This window comes from Microdochium trichocladiopsis, assembly GCF_020744255.1.
Source record: "Microdochium trichocladiopsis strain MPI-CAGE-CH-0230 chromosome Unknown B0I36scaffold_4, whole genome shotgun sequence".
NCBI lineage: Eukaryota > Fungi > Ascomycota > Sordariomycetes > Xylariales > Microdochiaceae > Microdochium > Microdochium trichocladiopsis.
Window position 1 is genome coordinate 3,378,606 of NW_025763547.1, and position 13,248 is coordinate 3,391,853.

General features: G+C 55.9%; 4 protein-coding genes across 4 annotated transcripts; 3 read left to right on the forward strand and 1 right to left on the reverse strand.

The window, feature by feature from the left end:
- Nucleotides 1-946: 946 nt before the first annotated feature.
- On the forward strand, nucleotides 947-2,959 carry B0I36DRAFT_287987 (alpha glucoside transporter; the record flags this gene model as incomplete). Its single annotated transcript, XM_046151631.1, has 4 exons — nucleotides 947-1,272; nucleotides 1,351-1,555; nucleotides 1,671-1,861; nucleotides 1,954-2,959. 4 exons carry the CDS (start codon nucleotides 947-949, stop codon nucleotides 2,828-2,830), a joined length of 1,599 nt encoding a protein of 532 aa, XP_046014485.1. The 3' UTR covers nucleotides 2,831-2,959.
- Nucleotides 2,960-3,571: 612 nt separating this feature from the next.
- B0I36DRAFT_430826 (uncharacterized protein) lies at nucleotides 3,572-6,937 on the forward strand (the record flags this gene model as incomplete). Its single annotated transcript, XM_046162555.1, has 2 exons — nucleotides 3,572-3,972; nucleotides 4,042-6,937. The coding sequence occupies 2 exons, from the start codon at nucleotides 3,572-3,574 to the stop codon at nucleotides 6,815-6,817; spliced, it is 3,177 nt and encodes a 1,058-aa protein (XP_046014486.1). The 3' UTR covers nucleotides 6,818-6,937.
- Nucleotides 6,938-8,426: 1,489 nt separating this feature from the next.
- Nucleotides 8,427-10,255, forward strand: B0I36DRAFT_321841 (uncharacterized protein). Its single transcript, XM_046153769.1, has one exon. The coding sequence runs from the start codon at nucleotides 8,659-8,661 to the stop codon at nucleotides 10,036-10,038; it is 1,380 nt and encodes a 459-aa protein (XP_046014487.1). The 5' UTR covers nucleotides 8,427-8,658; the 3' UTR covers nucleotides 10,039-10,255.
- Nucleotides 10,256-10,356: 101 nt separating this feature from the next.
- On the reverse strand, nucleotides 10,357-12,333 carry B0I36DRAFT_362300 (uncharacterized protein; the record flags this gene model as incomplete). Its single annotated transcript, XM_046158631.1, has 6 exons — nucleotides 10,357-11,191; nucleotides 11,260-11,732; nucleotides 11,799-11,866; nucleotides 11,920-11,956; nucleotides 12,035-12,054; nucleotides 12,117-12,333. 6 exons carry the CDS (start codon nucleotides 12,331-12,333, stop codon nucleotides 10,357-10,359), a joined length of 1,650 nt encoding a protein of 549 aa, XP_046014488.1.
- Nucleotides 12,334-13,248: the final 915 nt, after the last annotated feature.

A 13,248-nucleotide genomic window follows, 5' to 3' on the forward strand; every position in this document is an offset into this window, starting at 1 on the left:
CGTCCTCACACATCTGCCCAATCCTCTCGGAGTAGTGGAGAGACGGAGAACATCGCTTGCGCAATTTTGATGGGTTGTGGAGCCTGGGTGGGGATCTGTGAGTCATGGTCACAGGCGCCTAAAATAGCGACTGCTAAGGTTTTCTTTGGCAGGGTACTTAATCCTGATCACTCGGCACTGTTCACAGCCCCACTTTCTCTTATTCTCCGACTGGTTACTAGAGACGCTGAACCTGAACCTAGCTGTAGCATTGAGCCACTGTGTGCTAGATTACGCGTCGAACCTGGTCTGTACCTCATTACGAGCCAGAGCACAGGTGTGTTTCGAAATCACGGAAATATGGCCATCCTCTGAATGACCTTTTCTACCTCTTGACAGATTTCTTTTCCGTGGCTGGCAGGTTCATTCGTGGCGGAACACCGTAGGAATAACTTCACCCGGCGCTCTAGCCCCGAACGTGCAATCTGAGGGTAAGAAGCACGCCAATGTTGAGTACCTAATGCAGTGTCCTCGTCCCACGAGCAACTGCCGACGGCAGCTCCACTTCCCTACTAGGAAAGCTGAGCCACCTGTTTCCCCAGTGGGAAAACGCGCTAGTCTCCTCCCCGCACCGCTGGAACCATTAGCCCCGAGCGCAGGCGCTTCAGGGGCCTCACGCCAACACGACTGACGATCGTGTGTCGAAGTGTGGAGGTTCTTACTGGGGCTTGAAACTTCCCCATGGGGCGCGTTTTCCAGGCCATGCTACTCCCCGCATGGCTGGTGCCTCAATCCGGGGTCTTACACGGCTAAGGACCCGGCATGGCATAGGGGTCGATCACTATTTAGATCCTCAGACCACCCACCTTGTTCCCTCAGTCTGCGCCCCTGATCCGGTACGCTCGTCTCTGCGTGTTTTGGTAGATTCGTCCTTGTTGGCCGCTGTGTTATTCTCTTCATCACGACGATGGCTGCTCACCCAGAGCCAGACAACAAACAGGACGGCCCTGTGGCCCAGCAGCACGAGGATGTGCCAAACAATATCCTCGCGCAGAGCGCCGACCAGGAGGAGCACGTCCTCGGCGCATGGGCGTCGCTCATGGCCTACCCGTGGGCATCGGCATGGTGTGTCTACGCCTGCTGGTGTGTCACCCTCCTCGGCTTCGACGCCCAGGCTGCTGGCGCCATCGTGGGCATCCCTCAATTCCGCAAGGACTTTGGGTATGAGTTTGAGGGTGAATATGTCCTTCCAGCGTATTGGCAGTCCCTGTTCAACGCTGCACCCGTTGCTGCGTAAGTTTCTCTCTGTGCTTGTAGAAGCGAATCGCCGCTTTCAATACCTTGAGCTGACCAAACGCTGGCAATGTGCAGCGCCACCTTCGCTTCCCTTGCGTCAGCCGAGCTCTCTGACCGGATTGGACGCAAATGGGTTCTTGCCATTGCCCTCGCGTTCTCCTACATCGCCGTTGCCGTCGAAATGGTTGCCACCACGAACGAGGTGTTCTTCGCAGGCAAATTCATCAACGGTTTCATGATTGGCATCATTGGCACGATCATGATTGGCTACATTGGAGAGGTGAGCAGTTCCTCACGGCTGTGCACGGTTGTCAACAGCATCAACCGCCGTGCAAATCAATGACAACTTCGTTGAGTGTCTAGACTTTGACTGACAACTTTTGGATCATGAACAGATTGCCCCTCTCGCGCTCAGGGGAGTCTTTACAGTTGGGGTTGGTGTTGCGTACGGCATAGGGCCATTACTGGCTTTCATCGTGATCAACTACACCGGAACCGCCGACAATGCTTGGGCGTACCGAACGGTGTTTGCGACGCAGTTCGGATTCGCCGGCGTCGCTACCCTCCTCTGGCCATTCATGCCTGAGTAAGTAACCGAGAACGCCCTTTGATCTGATGTCTGTAGACATGAAAGAATCATCGGCACACACGATCATGCAATCAAGGCTAACAGGTTAGATCACCCTGGTGGCTCGCCCGCAAGAACCGCCGCGATGCAACGATCAAGGCCCTAGGCAGACTCGGCTACACTGGTGACGAAGGCATCAAGAAGCTGGCTCTGATCGAAAAGACCCTCGACGAGGTTCGTGCGGAAACCGAGGGCACCACATACATGGAGTGCTTCCGAGGCTCCAACCTGCGCCGCACTTTGATCAGCATCATGCCGCTGATCATCCAGATCTTCAGCGGCATCACCTTTGTTGCTGGGTACTTCACGTACTACCTACAACTTGCTGGCTATGACACCCAGACAAGCTATCGACTTCAGATTGCTCAGCCGGTGCTTTCCATCGTGGGAAACCTGATGGCGGCAAGTGCGATCGAGCGGGTCGGGCGCCGCAATATGACCTTCTACGGACTCATCATCCTTACAATCTTCCTCTTCATTACCGGCGGCCTCGGCACTAGAACCGAGAAGCCCATGGTAGAAGGCACTGTTGCTTTCATTCTGATCTATTCCTGGTGGTACAACGTCAGCATTGGGTCGACAGCATTCAGCCTGCTCGCGGAAACATCGACGTCCCGGCTGCGTGTGAAGACCGTGGCGATCGGCTATTCGCTCCAGTCGGCCTTCAATGTCATGTGGCAGTTTGTCATCCCCTATATGTTCAACCCAGACAAGGCGAACTTGGGCGCAAAGATGGCCTTCATCTTCGGTGGCATCTGCTTCTTCTTCATCGGGTATTTGTTCTACTTCCAGCCCGAGACCGCCGGGCGGTCGTACCAGGAGCTCGACGAGATGTTTGCCAAGGGCGTGCCATCGAGGAAGTTCAAGACGTACAAGACTTCGATGCAGATGCAGGCGGAGGAAGAGCCGAAGAAGGGGGAAATTTGAGAGTCGAGGGAAGACAGGGGTCGCTTTGAGAACGTCATACGCAGGGACGTAAGGCTCGAATATCCTGCGTGCGAACTTGAGTGTCACATTAGTCTCAGCGGCCAAATCGAATATCAAAGTCGTGATTGCACCTCAAAACCTTATTTGAACCCCAAGGAGACGACGTAGCAAGTTGACCAATCAGATAATTGAGTGTATCGCAGGACTTAGCTATCGGTGGAAAGATATAGGCATTTTTACCTCAATTGACCGACACCAGAATGTATAGCGTTGCTTACGTCCTGTCTTCTCAACGGAACAAATACAAGGTGAGACGATTGTGTTTGAGCTCTTGAAGGCCCATGGAAAGCGCACCCGGTCCAGCACATTGCAACAGGGTGTTGCTCCTAGTTTGGGCAGCCATGCACACATCCCTGCTGCCCTGATCAGACGACATATTGCAGGTACCTGCCAACGCTTTGCTTTTGTGCAGTCTGCCTTGCCAGCTGAGCCGCCGCACAGCCTCTCTCACCAACCCCGCATCTGACCTTCTCTCTTATCTTGTTCGTAACTTCTCTTTCGTATCTCAGCGTGAATCACGAGCCATGTCCGCATCAACAGTCCGCACGCCATCAACATTCCCAGAGGTTCATACAAGTCATCAGCCGGTCTCTGCCGGGGTTGTGTTGGATTCGCACGGCCACCGCCGTCTCCATTGGACGAAATCGGTCCTCGCAGGTCTCGACACGCCACGCCGCGATAATGGAGGCTCTGGCCGCTTTCTCACTCGCGTGCAACGTCCTCCAGCTGGTCGGCCTAGGCTTGAAGATCTCGAAAGTCCTCAAGGCAATCCGCGATGATCACCAGCCAGACTCAGGCGTGCAGAGCTATGCGGTCACACTAAAGCAGCTCGGGCACGAGGTCACGCAATCTGTCGCCACGCAGGGGCCGTCGGCTAATGTCGCCCTTTGCAGCAGGGCAGCTGATGTTGTGGCAGTCGCCGAGGAGCTGGAGAAATTGCTGTTCAGGTTCACGACCGGAAGGAAGAATAGGCTTCGAGACTTGGTGGCATATGCGCGGAAACAAAACGATATCAAAGCCCTGGAGCTGCGGCTTCAGAAGACTCGGGATGCATTGCAAAGCACAATACTGATCGAGGTGTGGTAAGCCAAAATCTAGGCTGGAGAGTATAATGTGTGCACAGGTGTAGTACTGACACTATAGCTGTGCAGGCAGAAAGTGTACGCACAATGGGATACCATCAAGATCGAAGTCCCGTCCTTCAGGAATGAGTTGAAGACGCTGGCGTTGGAGTTGCAACGGGGCAATACCAATGTTCTCGACATCATTGCCAAACAAGACGCCGCCTTACAAGCACTGGGTGGCATCGAGATTGATACTCTATACATCAAGGAGAATCTCATCAGACAGCAGGCAGAGACCCAACAGAGCTCCGAGCTCAAAGGGTTCCTGGCCAGTCTTTATTTCCCCTCCATGAACGCAAGACGCAACATGTCATCGATTGTTGCTGCTCAAGGCACTTTCCAGTGGGCCTTGGACACTTCGAGCCAGTTGCAAACCGAGAATACCACCGAAAACAGGCGAGATCATCGCATGCGGACGGCCCGCAGGCTGCGGCTCTGGATGGAGGACCCAGGCCAACGCTTGTTCTGGGTAAGCGGCAAACCAGGTTCCGGAAAGAGCACCCTTATGCACTATCTCGCTTCAATGCCAGAGAAGCTCCATGCTACTACTAGTGGCCGCAATGACGCAAGCCATACGATGCTCTCTGCGTTTATATGGGCAGCTGGAGACGAACTCCAGAAGTCAGTGAAGGGTCTTCTCTGCACCTTGCTTCATCAACTCTTCAACCAGAGCAGTGGACTGGCTAGGCTCGCGCTAGAAGCCCAAAAAGGGCCTTTCTCAATGAAGGTAAGTGTGTCCGATTGGAGCGAGGCAGAGCTTCGTAGCACTCTTTCTGGCGCACTACAAGTACTGCAAGGCCTGGTGCACATCATCATAGATGGACTGGACGAAGTTCATCCTGGCGATGGAAGTCCCGAGCGGTTGATGGGCTTGGTACAATCACTTGTGGCGCATGGCAACGTCAAGCTGTGTGTATCGAGCCGGCCAGAGCTCTTCTTCGAGCGATCACTCCAGCATTATCCTCATTTCCGACTCCAGGATATCACCTGGGACGACATGGAGCATTATGCCAGGCAGGAATTGGCAGAGGCTCTTGAGTCGATACCCAATTCTGCATCTTGGAGGCACAACACCGAGGCCGTCCTGCACCACATTGTTTACCACGCACAGGGCGTGTTTCTGTGGTTGCAGCTCGTGATACGAAGTCTCAAGACCGGCATCATCAATGGCGACTCGTGGGAGATGCTCTGGGAACGGATTTCTGAGCTGCCGGTGGACCTGGAGTCGATCTACAGGGCAATGGTCCGGCGGCTGGAGCGAGAGAGCAAGAGCTATCGCGACTTTGCAGGGACCGTTTTCGCCCTGTTGTTGATGCACGATCATTTCGTAGCGGACAATTTTTTGCTGGCCATGGACCGAATTGTCTCGATTACGCTTTATTTCGACGAAGACTTGCGGCGCCGCTTGATCGAGGGAGACGCCGGGAGTCACAGAAGCTCCCAACGAGAAGTATTGAGCCGTGTTAAGCGCGTGTGTAACCAGATGCGTGTTCGGTGCGCAGGGCTCGTGGAACCACCCTCCAATTTCGACTCCTTGCCTACGGATTTCGACGTAGAGTCCACGTTCTGGCGCGCTTCCGTCACCTTTATCCATCGCACCGTGCACGACTTTATGCTGGACGCAGGCCGAGGACTGTGGGAAGAAGTGATGCCACAAGACTTGACTGTCTGCCTGAGCGTGCAGCACGCCCAGTCGAAGATGCTTGGTCGAAGGATTGCCCCGACTGGGCTCTGGGGTCCACCAGTATGGGATGGGGAATGGGACATGGATTTGTTGGAATGGTGCGATGCGATTCCCGAAGGGCTGGCTGGAAACCAGCGAGAGGCCGTGTTTGAGCAGCTGGCGCAGATGATGACGGCAGAAGGCCACTGGAGCAGGGACGAGCGCAACCCCTGCGTGCTGGCCGTGGCTTGCACGTACGGGATTGTACCACCACGGCACTGGCTCGAGAGCTGGACACCAACAGGTATGAGCACGGCCGACTTTGTAGACCACCTGCTCACGGCCTCGCTGGCACTGTGCACCGAGCAAACTTCGGGCATCGTGAGCTGGCTGTTGGAGAACGGCGCCAATCCGGCTCGGCGCGACCTCGCCCACTGGCCCGGCACCAACTGGCCCTCGGCCTCGGTGCTGGCAGCAGGTTGGTTCGTAGAAGATCCGCACACGCGCGGCCAGGCACTGCAGGCGATAATGGATCTCGACAGCGGACTCGAGCAACAGTTGACGGTTCTCTACACACGCCTGGGCGGCTGCATCTTTGCACTGAACCGGCACACATCCTTGTGCTCGTTCCCACTCAGGCTCTCACAGGCCGACACTCGGGGTCGTCACGTGCCCGTGCTGCGGATGCAGTTTCCGGCTCTTCTCCGCTTGGCCCTGCACAGCATCAAACCACGGCACATGGTCGCGATGCCTATTGCCAACCACATACTGCAGCGCCACAGCACCACCGAGTCAAGCATCCAGCTCCTAGGCTTTGTCAACATCAGAGCACCAATTTATCGCGGAGACCGGCGCTTCGCATCCATCACCGGCAGCTACAAGCTCGAGCGCGAGCTCATACTCCCTCCGCCCAGGCCGACCCTCACAGCAGCGCTTGGCGTACTGGACAAGTTCGACGCAGAAATCGATGCCATCCTCGAGGCGCCAATGCTTGACAGCTCGCTGCCCCGAATGGACAGCCCGGAGACGATGGACTGGCTCCTGGCCTCTGGTCTCGCCAAGGACAAGCGAGATCGATACTACTCGTATGTACAGGCAGATGAATCTCGTGATTTGGGCGGGCAGGATTCTAGCGACTAGATGAAAACAGAATGCGACGGCGCTATGGGATCGTTCCCAGGGGCCTATGTAGTAATCACCCATGGCTACGAATCCTCATAGTCCAAACACTTTTGGAAATATCAAACTCGACGCATGGCCCGTTCTTGTTTGTGTTTAGCCTCGTGGACTGTCTTGTCGGCACACTGCTCCTCACTGGTCCACCGCGATGATCCCCCAGTGCGGGTCTCTGCTTCAATCTTCTGCTTCATTCCCCGATCCTAACAGTTTGTCGCCGGAGCGGCTGCTCCAATAGCTCAACTGCCCTTCGTTGTGAATAGACTGTACTGCGCGCTCGCCGGCCGTAGATGGACCCTCCGTCCTCCACTAATCAGTGGCCCTGATTTGAGTCATCAGAGCCAAATTCACTTTCTCCTCAACTTTATTCTTTCCTTCTCCTCTTCCATTCGAGACGGCGAATAATAATCTCTTTGTGGTCATGAAGACACAGAACCAGGCCGGGAACACATTATCCGCTATGCCTCCTACCCCGAGCTCAAAGTAGCACCGTGGCTTGATGGCGTGGGCGGAGTCATCATTGTAGTGCCTGCTGTGCCTGTAAATTACTGTTTTGACGAAGTACGTTATCAGCAAACCGATGTAGAACAGGTCTTGCTGCATCGGGGCGCCAGAGGGTTCGCCGGGCAGTAGTGTCTTCTATGGTGTGCCAGCCTTTGATCAAGCACTCGTGCTTTATAGACATGAAGCCGCGCGAGATCATTGCATATGCTTATCGAGGCGATCCTTGGATTTTCTATACCATGGACGACGGGAGCGTTGGACATGGGTTTTCGGCACTTGTAGAGCTATGTGAGCCGCCATGCTTACCGCCAGCAGCGGCATCTGCCGCTGGCTGTATTCAAGCTCCCCCACGCAAATATCGGCTATCGCAAAGCGTAGTCGTCCAGCATGTATGCTGTCCAGACCATGCCAAGGAAAGTGATTGCACAGAACATTGGAACAGCGATCAGGGGACCCCTGTTGCTATGTCATGCCGCATTCAGCGACCACAATACATCCATGAGGGCGATCTGACGAAGGGCTAGCCTGGTAGTCGTCCCGTCCTTCGCTGTGCTCAATTGCCGTACTGCTGAAATAGCCGTGGATGAGTATGGTCAGTTTCTTGACGTTGAGCTGTACGCTATGCACTGAAAGGGAAATTGATCTCGCGGAGGTCTATGCGTCATGACCAAAGTGATCCGTTGCGGCTATCTCCGCAATCGCCGGATGGTCGAACAAGGTCCCCTGCACACCCACGCATTCAGGGCGCGGTCAGCTGTGCATGTGGCTTCCGCCAGGTCTGCATTGTCCAGAGCTGCCTGGAAATTGAGGGAGCGAGTAACCGGATAGCGCGAGGTCTAATTTTACGCATGGGTCAGACTCCAGCTGAATCTACAAACTAATTAGGCTCCCAATCTTGGTACCCATCATCCACGATGACGGCACAGGCACCAGGATCCGGGAATGACTACGCTCCGGGTGGGTGGGCCCCAAGAAAGCTTGTCTCAACATGCCTGGCCCCGGGAATCAGATTAGCCCGAACTCGACAGGCACCCGAATTTCTGGGAAGATTATAGGGCCTACCCACCGCACGCAGGCTCTCGACGGGCGTGGCATTTATGAAGCCACGATGCCTTCGGTTCCATAAGCAGTCTGCTCTGCACATTCAACACTCCATATCGTATCATCTCTAATTACCAAATGAGATCATCTTCAATTAGGCCAGAGTCGCGCTCCATTTGTCCGCTCCCTCAACTACAATAGTTACTCTACTCTCATAAGTTGAAACATCTGAACAGAAACACACCTCCCTACCGTCCAGCATGGCGCCATTCAGAATCCTCATCAGCGGCGCAGGGATCGCCGGCCCCGCCGTCGCCCTGCTCCTCGCCCGCCACCGCGACTGCGCCATCACCATCATCGAGCGGGCCGCCAGCCTCCGCAGCACGGGCCAGCAGATCGACCTGCGCAACCAGGGCGTGCCCATCATGCAGAAGCTGGGCCTCGAGGAGGCCGTGCGTGCCCGCATCGTCAAGGAGGAAGGCACCAGGATCATCAACCGCGCCGGCGCCGAGCTCGCTTTTATCCCCGCCCTGCAGACCGGCTCGGGCAAGCAGAGCCTGTCGTCCGAGTTTGAGATTATGCGCGGCGACTTGGTCGACGTGCTGTACCAGGCGACCAAGGACCTGGACAATGTCAAGTACGTGTTTGGCAGGACGATCGAGAGCCTCATCGAGGGCGGCGACGGTCCCATTGGCGTCGGATTGTCCGACGGCACCACGCACGAGTATGATCTCGTGATTGGCGCGGACGGCGTGGGCTCGCGGACGCGCAAGCTCATGCTCGCTGGCGGGGAGGAACAGGACAAGCAGGTCCGCCAGGCGACCGGGGTTCAGCTCGCGTTCTTTACGATCCCCGTGGAGAAGGACGACTCGCGTGCCTTCACAATCTGCAGGTCGACCAAGGGCCGACACTTGATGACGCGCCGGGACAGAGACGACGTGCTGCGCGTGTTATTCATGGCACACGTCGGGCAGGCCGCCAGCGGAGGAAAGGGAGATAGCGAGGACGACAGGCTCCGCGCGCAGCTGCACGCCGCCAACCGCAGCGGAGACCTCGAGCAGAAGAAGAAGGCCTGGGCGGCTTACTATGCTGACGCTGGCTGGCAGGCCGAGCGGTTTACACACGCCTTGCTGCACAGCAAGGAGGCAGACGACCTGTACGCTCAAGAGCTGCAGAGAGTGGTGCTTCCCCCTGGAGCCTGGTCGGGCCGCAACGGGCGGGTGACTGTTGTCGGGGATGCGGCGTGCTGTGTGGCACTGAACAGAGGACTGGGCACGACGGTGTCCTTTGTCACGGCCTATACCCTTGCCGGTGAGCTTGCGAGGCACTGCATCCCTCTTAAGGGCAGCGGTGCAGGCGCAAAGCAGCAGCCGACGCGGGAGAATCTGGAGCATGCCCTGGCCGAGTACGAGAGGAAGACCCGCGTCCTGACGGACCCGGTACAGAAGGGCATGCCGGGCTGGGTACGATCAATCTTCATGCCGGAAACGGAAACTGGGCTCAGATTCACGGAGATCTTGATCCGGTGGTTAGTTCCCGTGGGCAGGTGGTTATTCAGTTGGATGCCAGAGGACAAGCCAGAGGACATAGCGAAGCAATATGCCTGGCACGACTATCCCGAGTTGGAGGGGAAGGATTAATTGTTGGCAATCTTCAAATTGTTTCGTCAAGTCGTGGTTTCTTTCATCAAGACACAATCCCCTTCCGCACTCATTGTTTATAGAACCCCTACTCATTATGCAAGCAAATATGAAATTTGAATGCTCTACGAGTCACACGTAATCTGACACGATTTGATCGATCGTGCGACGACCAGGCATAACCTGCAGCACAGGTTCCATATCTAATAGTCAAGACAACATGTAATAAGTCATGCGTGAATTACTGGCTTGCCTGTCAAAGATTTTCGAGTATCGGTTGTGAATACCATTACATTCACCCTCATTATCACCGATTCTTCACCCTCGCCACGTCCCATCCCAAATCCAATCTCTCTTCGGCCCAGCACCATCGTGGCCAGTCGTATCCCTCAAGGACTGGCACCACTGTGCGTTGAACGCCATGGCGCTCCTCGCCGTCGCCCCGGCCCCGAGTCCAGCTGCGGCTGCCAGCTCCCGTTCGGCCGCCGAGATTTCTGCCGCGGGCGCGAGCCAGCCTTCTCTCCTCCCCTGCGCGGCGTCCACGAGTCGCAGGCACTCTGGCCCCGTGGGGACCTGTCCGCCATTGCTCGTGATCAGCACGGGCTTGCCGGACGACATTTGCATTTCGACGTCAAAGTCTGGGGATTCCGGCTCGGTTTGGGGCGTTATCGCCGCTGTTGCTGCTGTTGCTGCTGCTGCACAGGGCATTCTGTCCGAATGCGTGTTGATGGTGTGCTCGCTGGCAGAACACGTCTCCAAGTTCCCATGGGTGGTGAGGAGATGCATCCCATGGTTATGTACTGGCAGCTCGTCATGGACATTTGTGTGCGTCGTCGTCGCCGTCCCCCCTCTGAGCTTGCTAGTAATAAAGCTTCCAAACGGCCGGATCGTGGTTGTCGCCGTGGTGGTCGATCGGTCCCCCGCGCGGGTGGTTGAGCTGGCAATCGTCTTGCCCGTGATGGTCGTCCACATCTTTGAGAGCTCGCTCGGCTCGTCCCTCCTGTCCGGCGGTAGTTGTGAGCGTCGCGTTCTCGGCATGTTCTGGGGCTGTCGGTCGCTGTTGGCTCCGCTCGCTCGCCTGGTGACGCGCTCGACGAGGACATTGAGTGTTGGTAGGCAGGCGCACGACAGGCCGAGGACCATCTCCAGGAGACTGTGGTGATGGTGAGAGGTGAGCGACTGTGAACAAGGAGTGGAAGGGGAGTGTGTGCAGGTACTCACGTCAAAGTAGCAAGGAACGCAAAGTCGTATGTAGAGTCGACGGAATCAAGATACTGGATGACGAGATAGAGCCGATATGTCGTCACGGCGGTCGCAGCGCCACCAGCCCCGAGAAGCACACCAATCTTGATCTTCTTCTTCCATGAAAAGCTGAGCGACCATGTGAGGGGGATTGGGAGAATTAGGATCGTGGTATCGGTGATGATGGCAAGGCACAGGTCGCTGACAAACACCTTTCTCATCTCCAGGCACGTGCCGGCGATGTTGGGATCCCAGTACGAGGCTATCGGCGTGCAGATGAACATCTTGACGAGCTGGATTGGGAGGTACGCCAGGAATAGGGCGATGATGAAAATGTATATGCCCCGCACGACCTTTTCCATCACCGCAAAGACGCGGGCGACGAGAAGGAGAAGCGTCACCTTCGTCACGTACGTGGCGGGGATGTAGACAATGGAGCTGGCATACAGCCACTGTGGGAAACCACGGTCAGCGGTTGCAACGGCTTCATTGCCAACAGAAAAGCATGGGGAACAAACCCGGAGTATCTCCACATAACTGTCCTCTGACACCTCCGACATGTGATGGCCAAGGCCGTAGTGAAACACTGCAACTCAGAGGTCAGATTTGCTGGGCGTGGAAGCCATCTTCAAAACTTACTCATGATGGCAGTCATCGCGTAGATGATGATGGACATCTAATTTGCACACATTGTTAACGGGTCGAAAGAAGAGAAGGGACGGGTCGGCAGATCCGAAGTCATTGGAAGACCTACCCATGCTACGATGCAAGTCCCTGCAGCCGCTGGGGTTAGCAAAGGGAAGGATATAAGCGATATTCCATAATCAGAGACTCACAATCGTCGAGAAGCATCCTAGTACCAGACGTGTATTTGACGAGGAATCGCAGAAAGACGAGTATTGTTACTGCGGTTGTGCACGTAATGACGCCTGCTAGCTGCCCGCGGGCGAATTTGTCGCTAGACTCCGACACGACCGGAAATCCGGCGTCGCGCGCCCCAAGCCAAGTCGCCCGGGGCGCGGAATTGAGGACGTCGTTTTGCAGACCGCTCATGCTTTGCGGCTTTCTTTGGGACCTCTCACGGATGCGGTTGCTATGTCGTGCTTCGCGTTGGAGATGATCCGCGTATGGATTGAGGGGTCGGCGATCATGAGGCAAGCGGTGCGGTAGACCGTGGTGAAAGACAGGACATGGTGGCTTCCGAGTCCTATAATCTTGACATGTTATCGAGGAGAATGAACGTGCGTCGCGTCTGAGGTCAGAACCGTGTTTGGGTTCTATTGTTGATGGTAACGATGTCAAGACGCCTTTCATGGGCCTGCTGATGTTGTAGGTTGCAGATGGAAGAAGCCCCTCAATCCTGGCTTCCTTTGGACTGGGTCGGTGGTGAGTGAGACAAGGGTGTGCCTAGCACGTTGCCCCAGCGGCAAGCCTTTCGGCTTACCGGCAGCGGAAGTGCTGGCTAAGGGAAAGTGTTAATGTGCTCCATGCCCAGGACGAGCTTATGCGGCTCGAGTCACGACCTGCAGCATGCGTGAACATGGGCGTCACGATCGAAGGAAAATGCGATCTGGGAGCAACGAAAAGACCCAGTGGTTGGGCCGACGGATCCCATAGCGTAAACCTTATTAGATGGAATCGAGCGCCCGTGCCGGAGATCCCACCGCCCTAGAAAAGGCACCGGCTTCTACCCCAGACCTGCTTTGGTCTAGTTCACTGGCCTGAATTGCCAAAGCCCAAAGTTTCTCTCCAAAGCCCGGCTCAAAGGGTGGCCTTTTCACAAGAGAAGCCTGGAATGCCCATGCTGCTCCATTTCCCTTCTGGACGACAAGGCCATCCGTGGTGCTAGCTTCGCATTCGTCAAAGCTGGAGAGATACCCACCTCCTTCTTCAGGATCTTCAACGGCCGGCCACCACTTTTGAGTTGAACCAATGCTTACAAGCGTCTTGTACCCGATGGCCAAACGT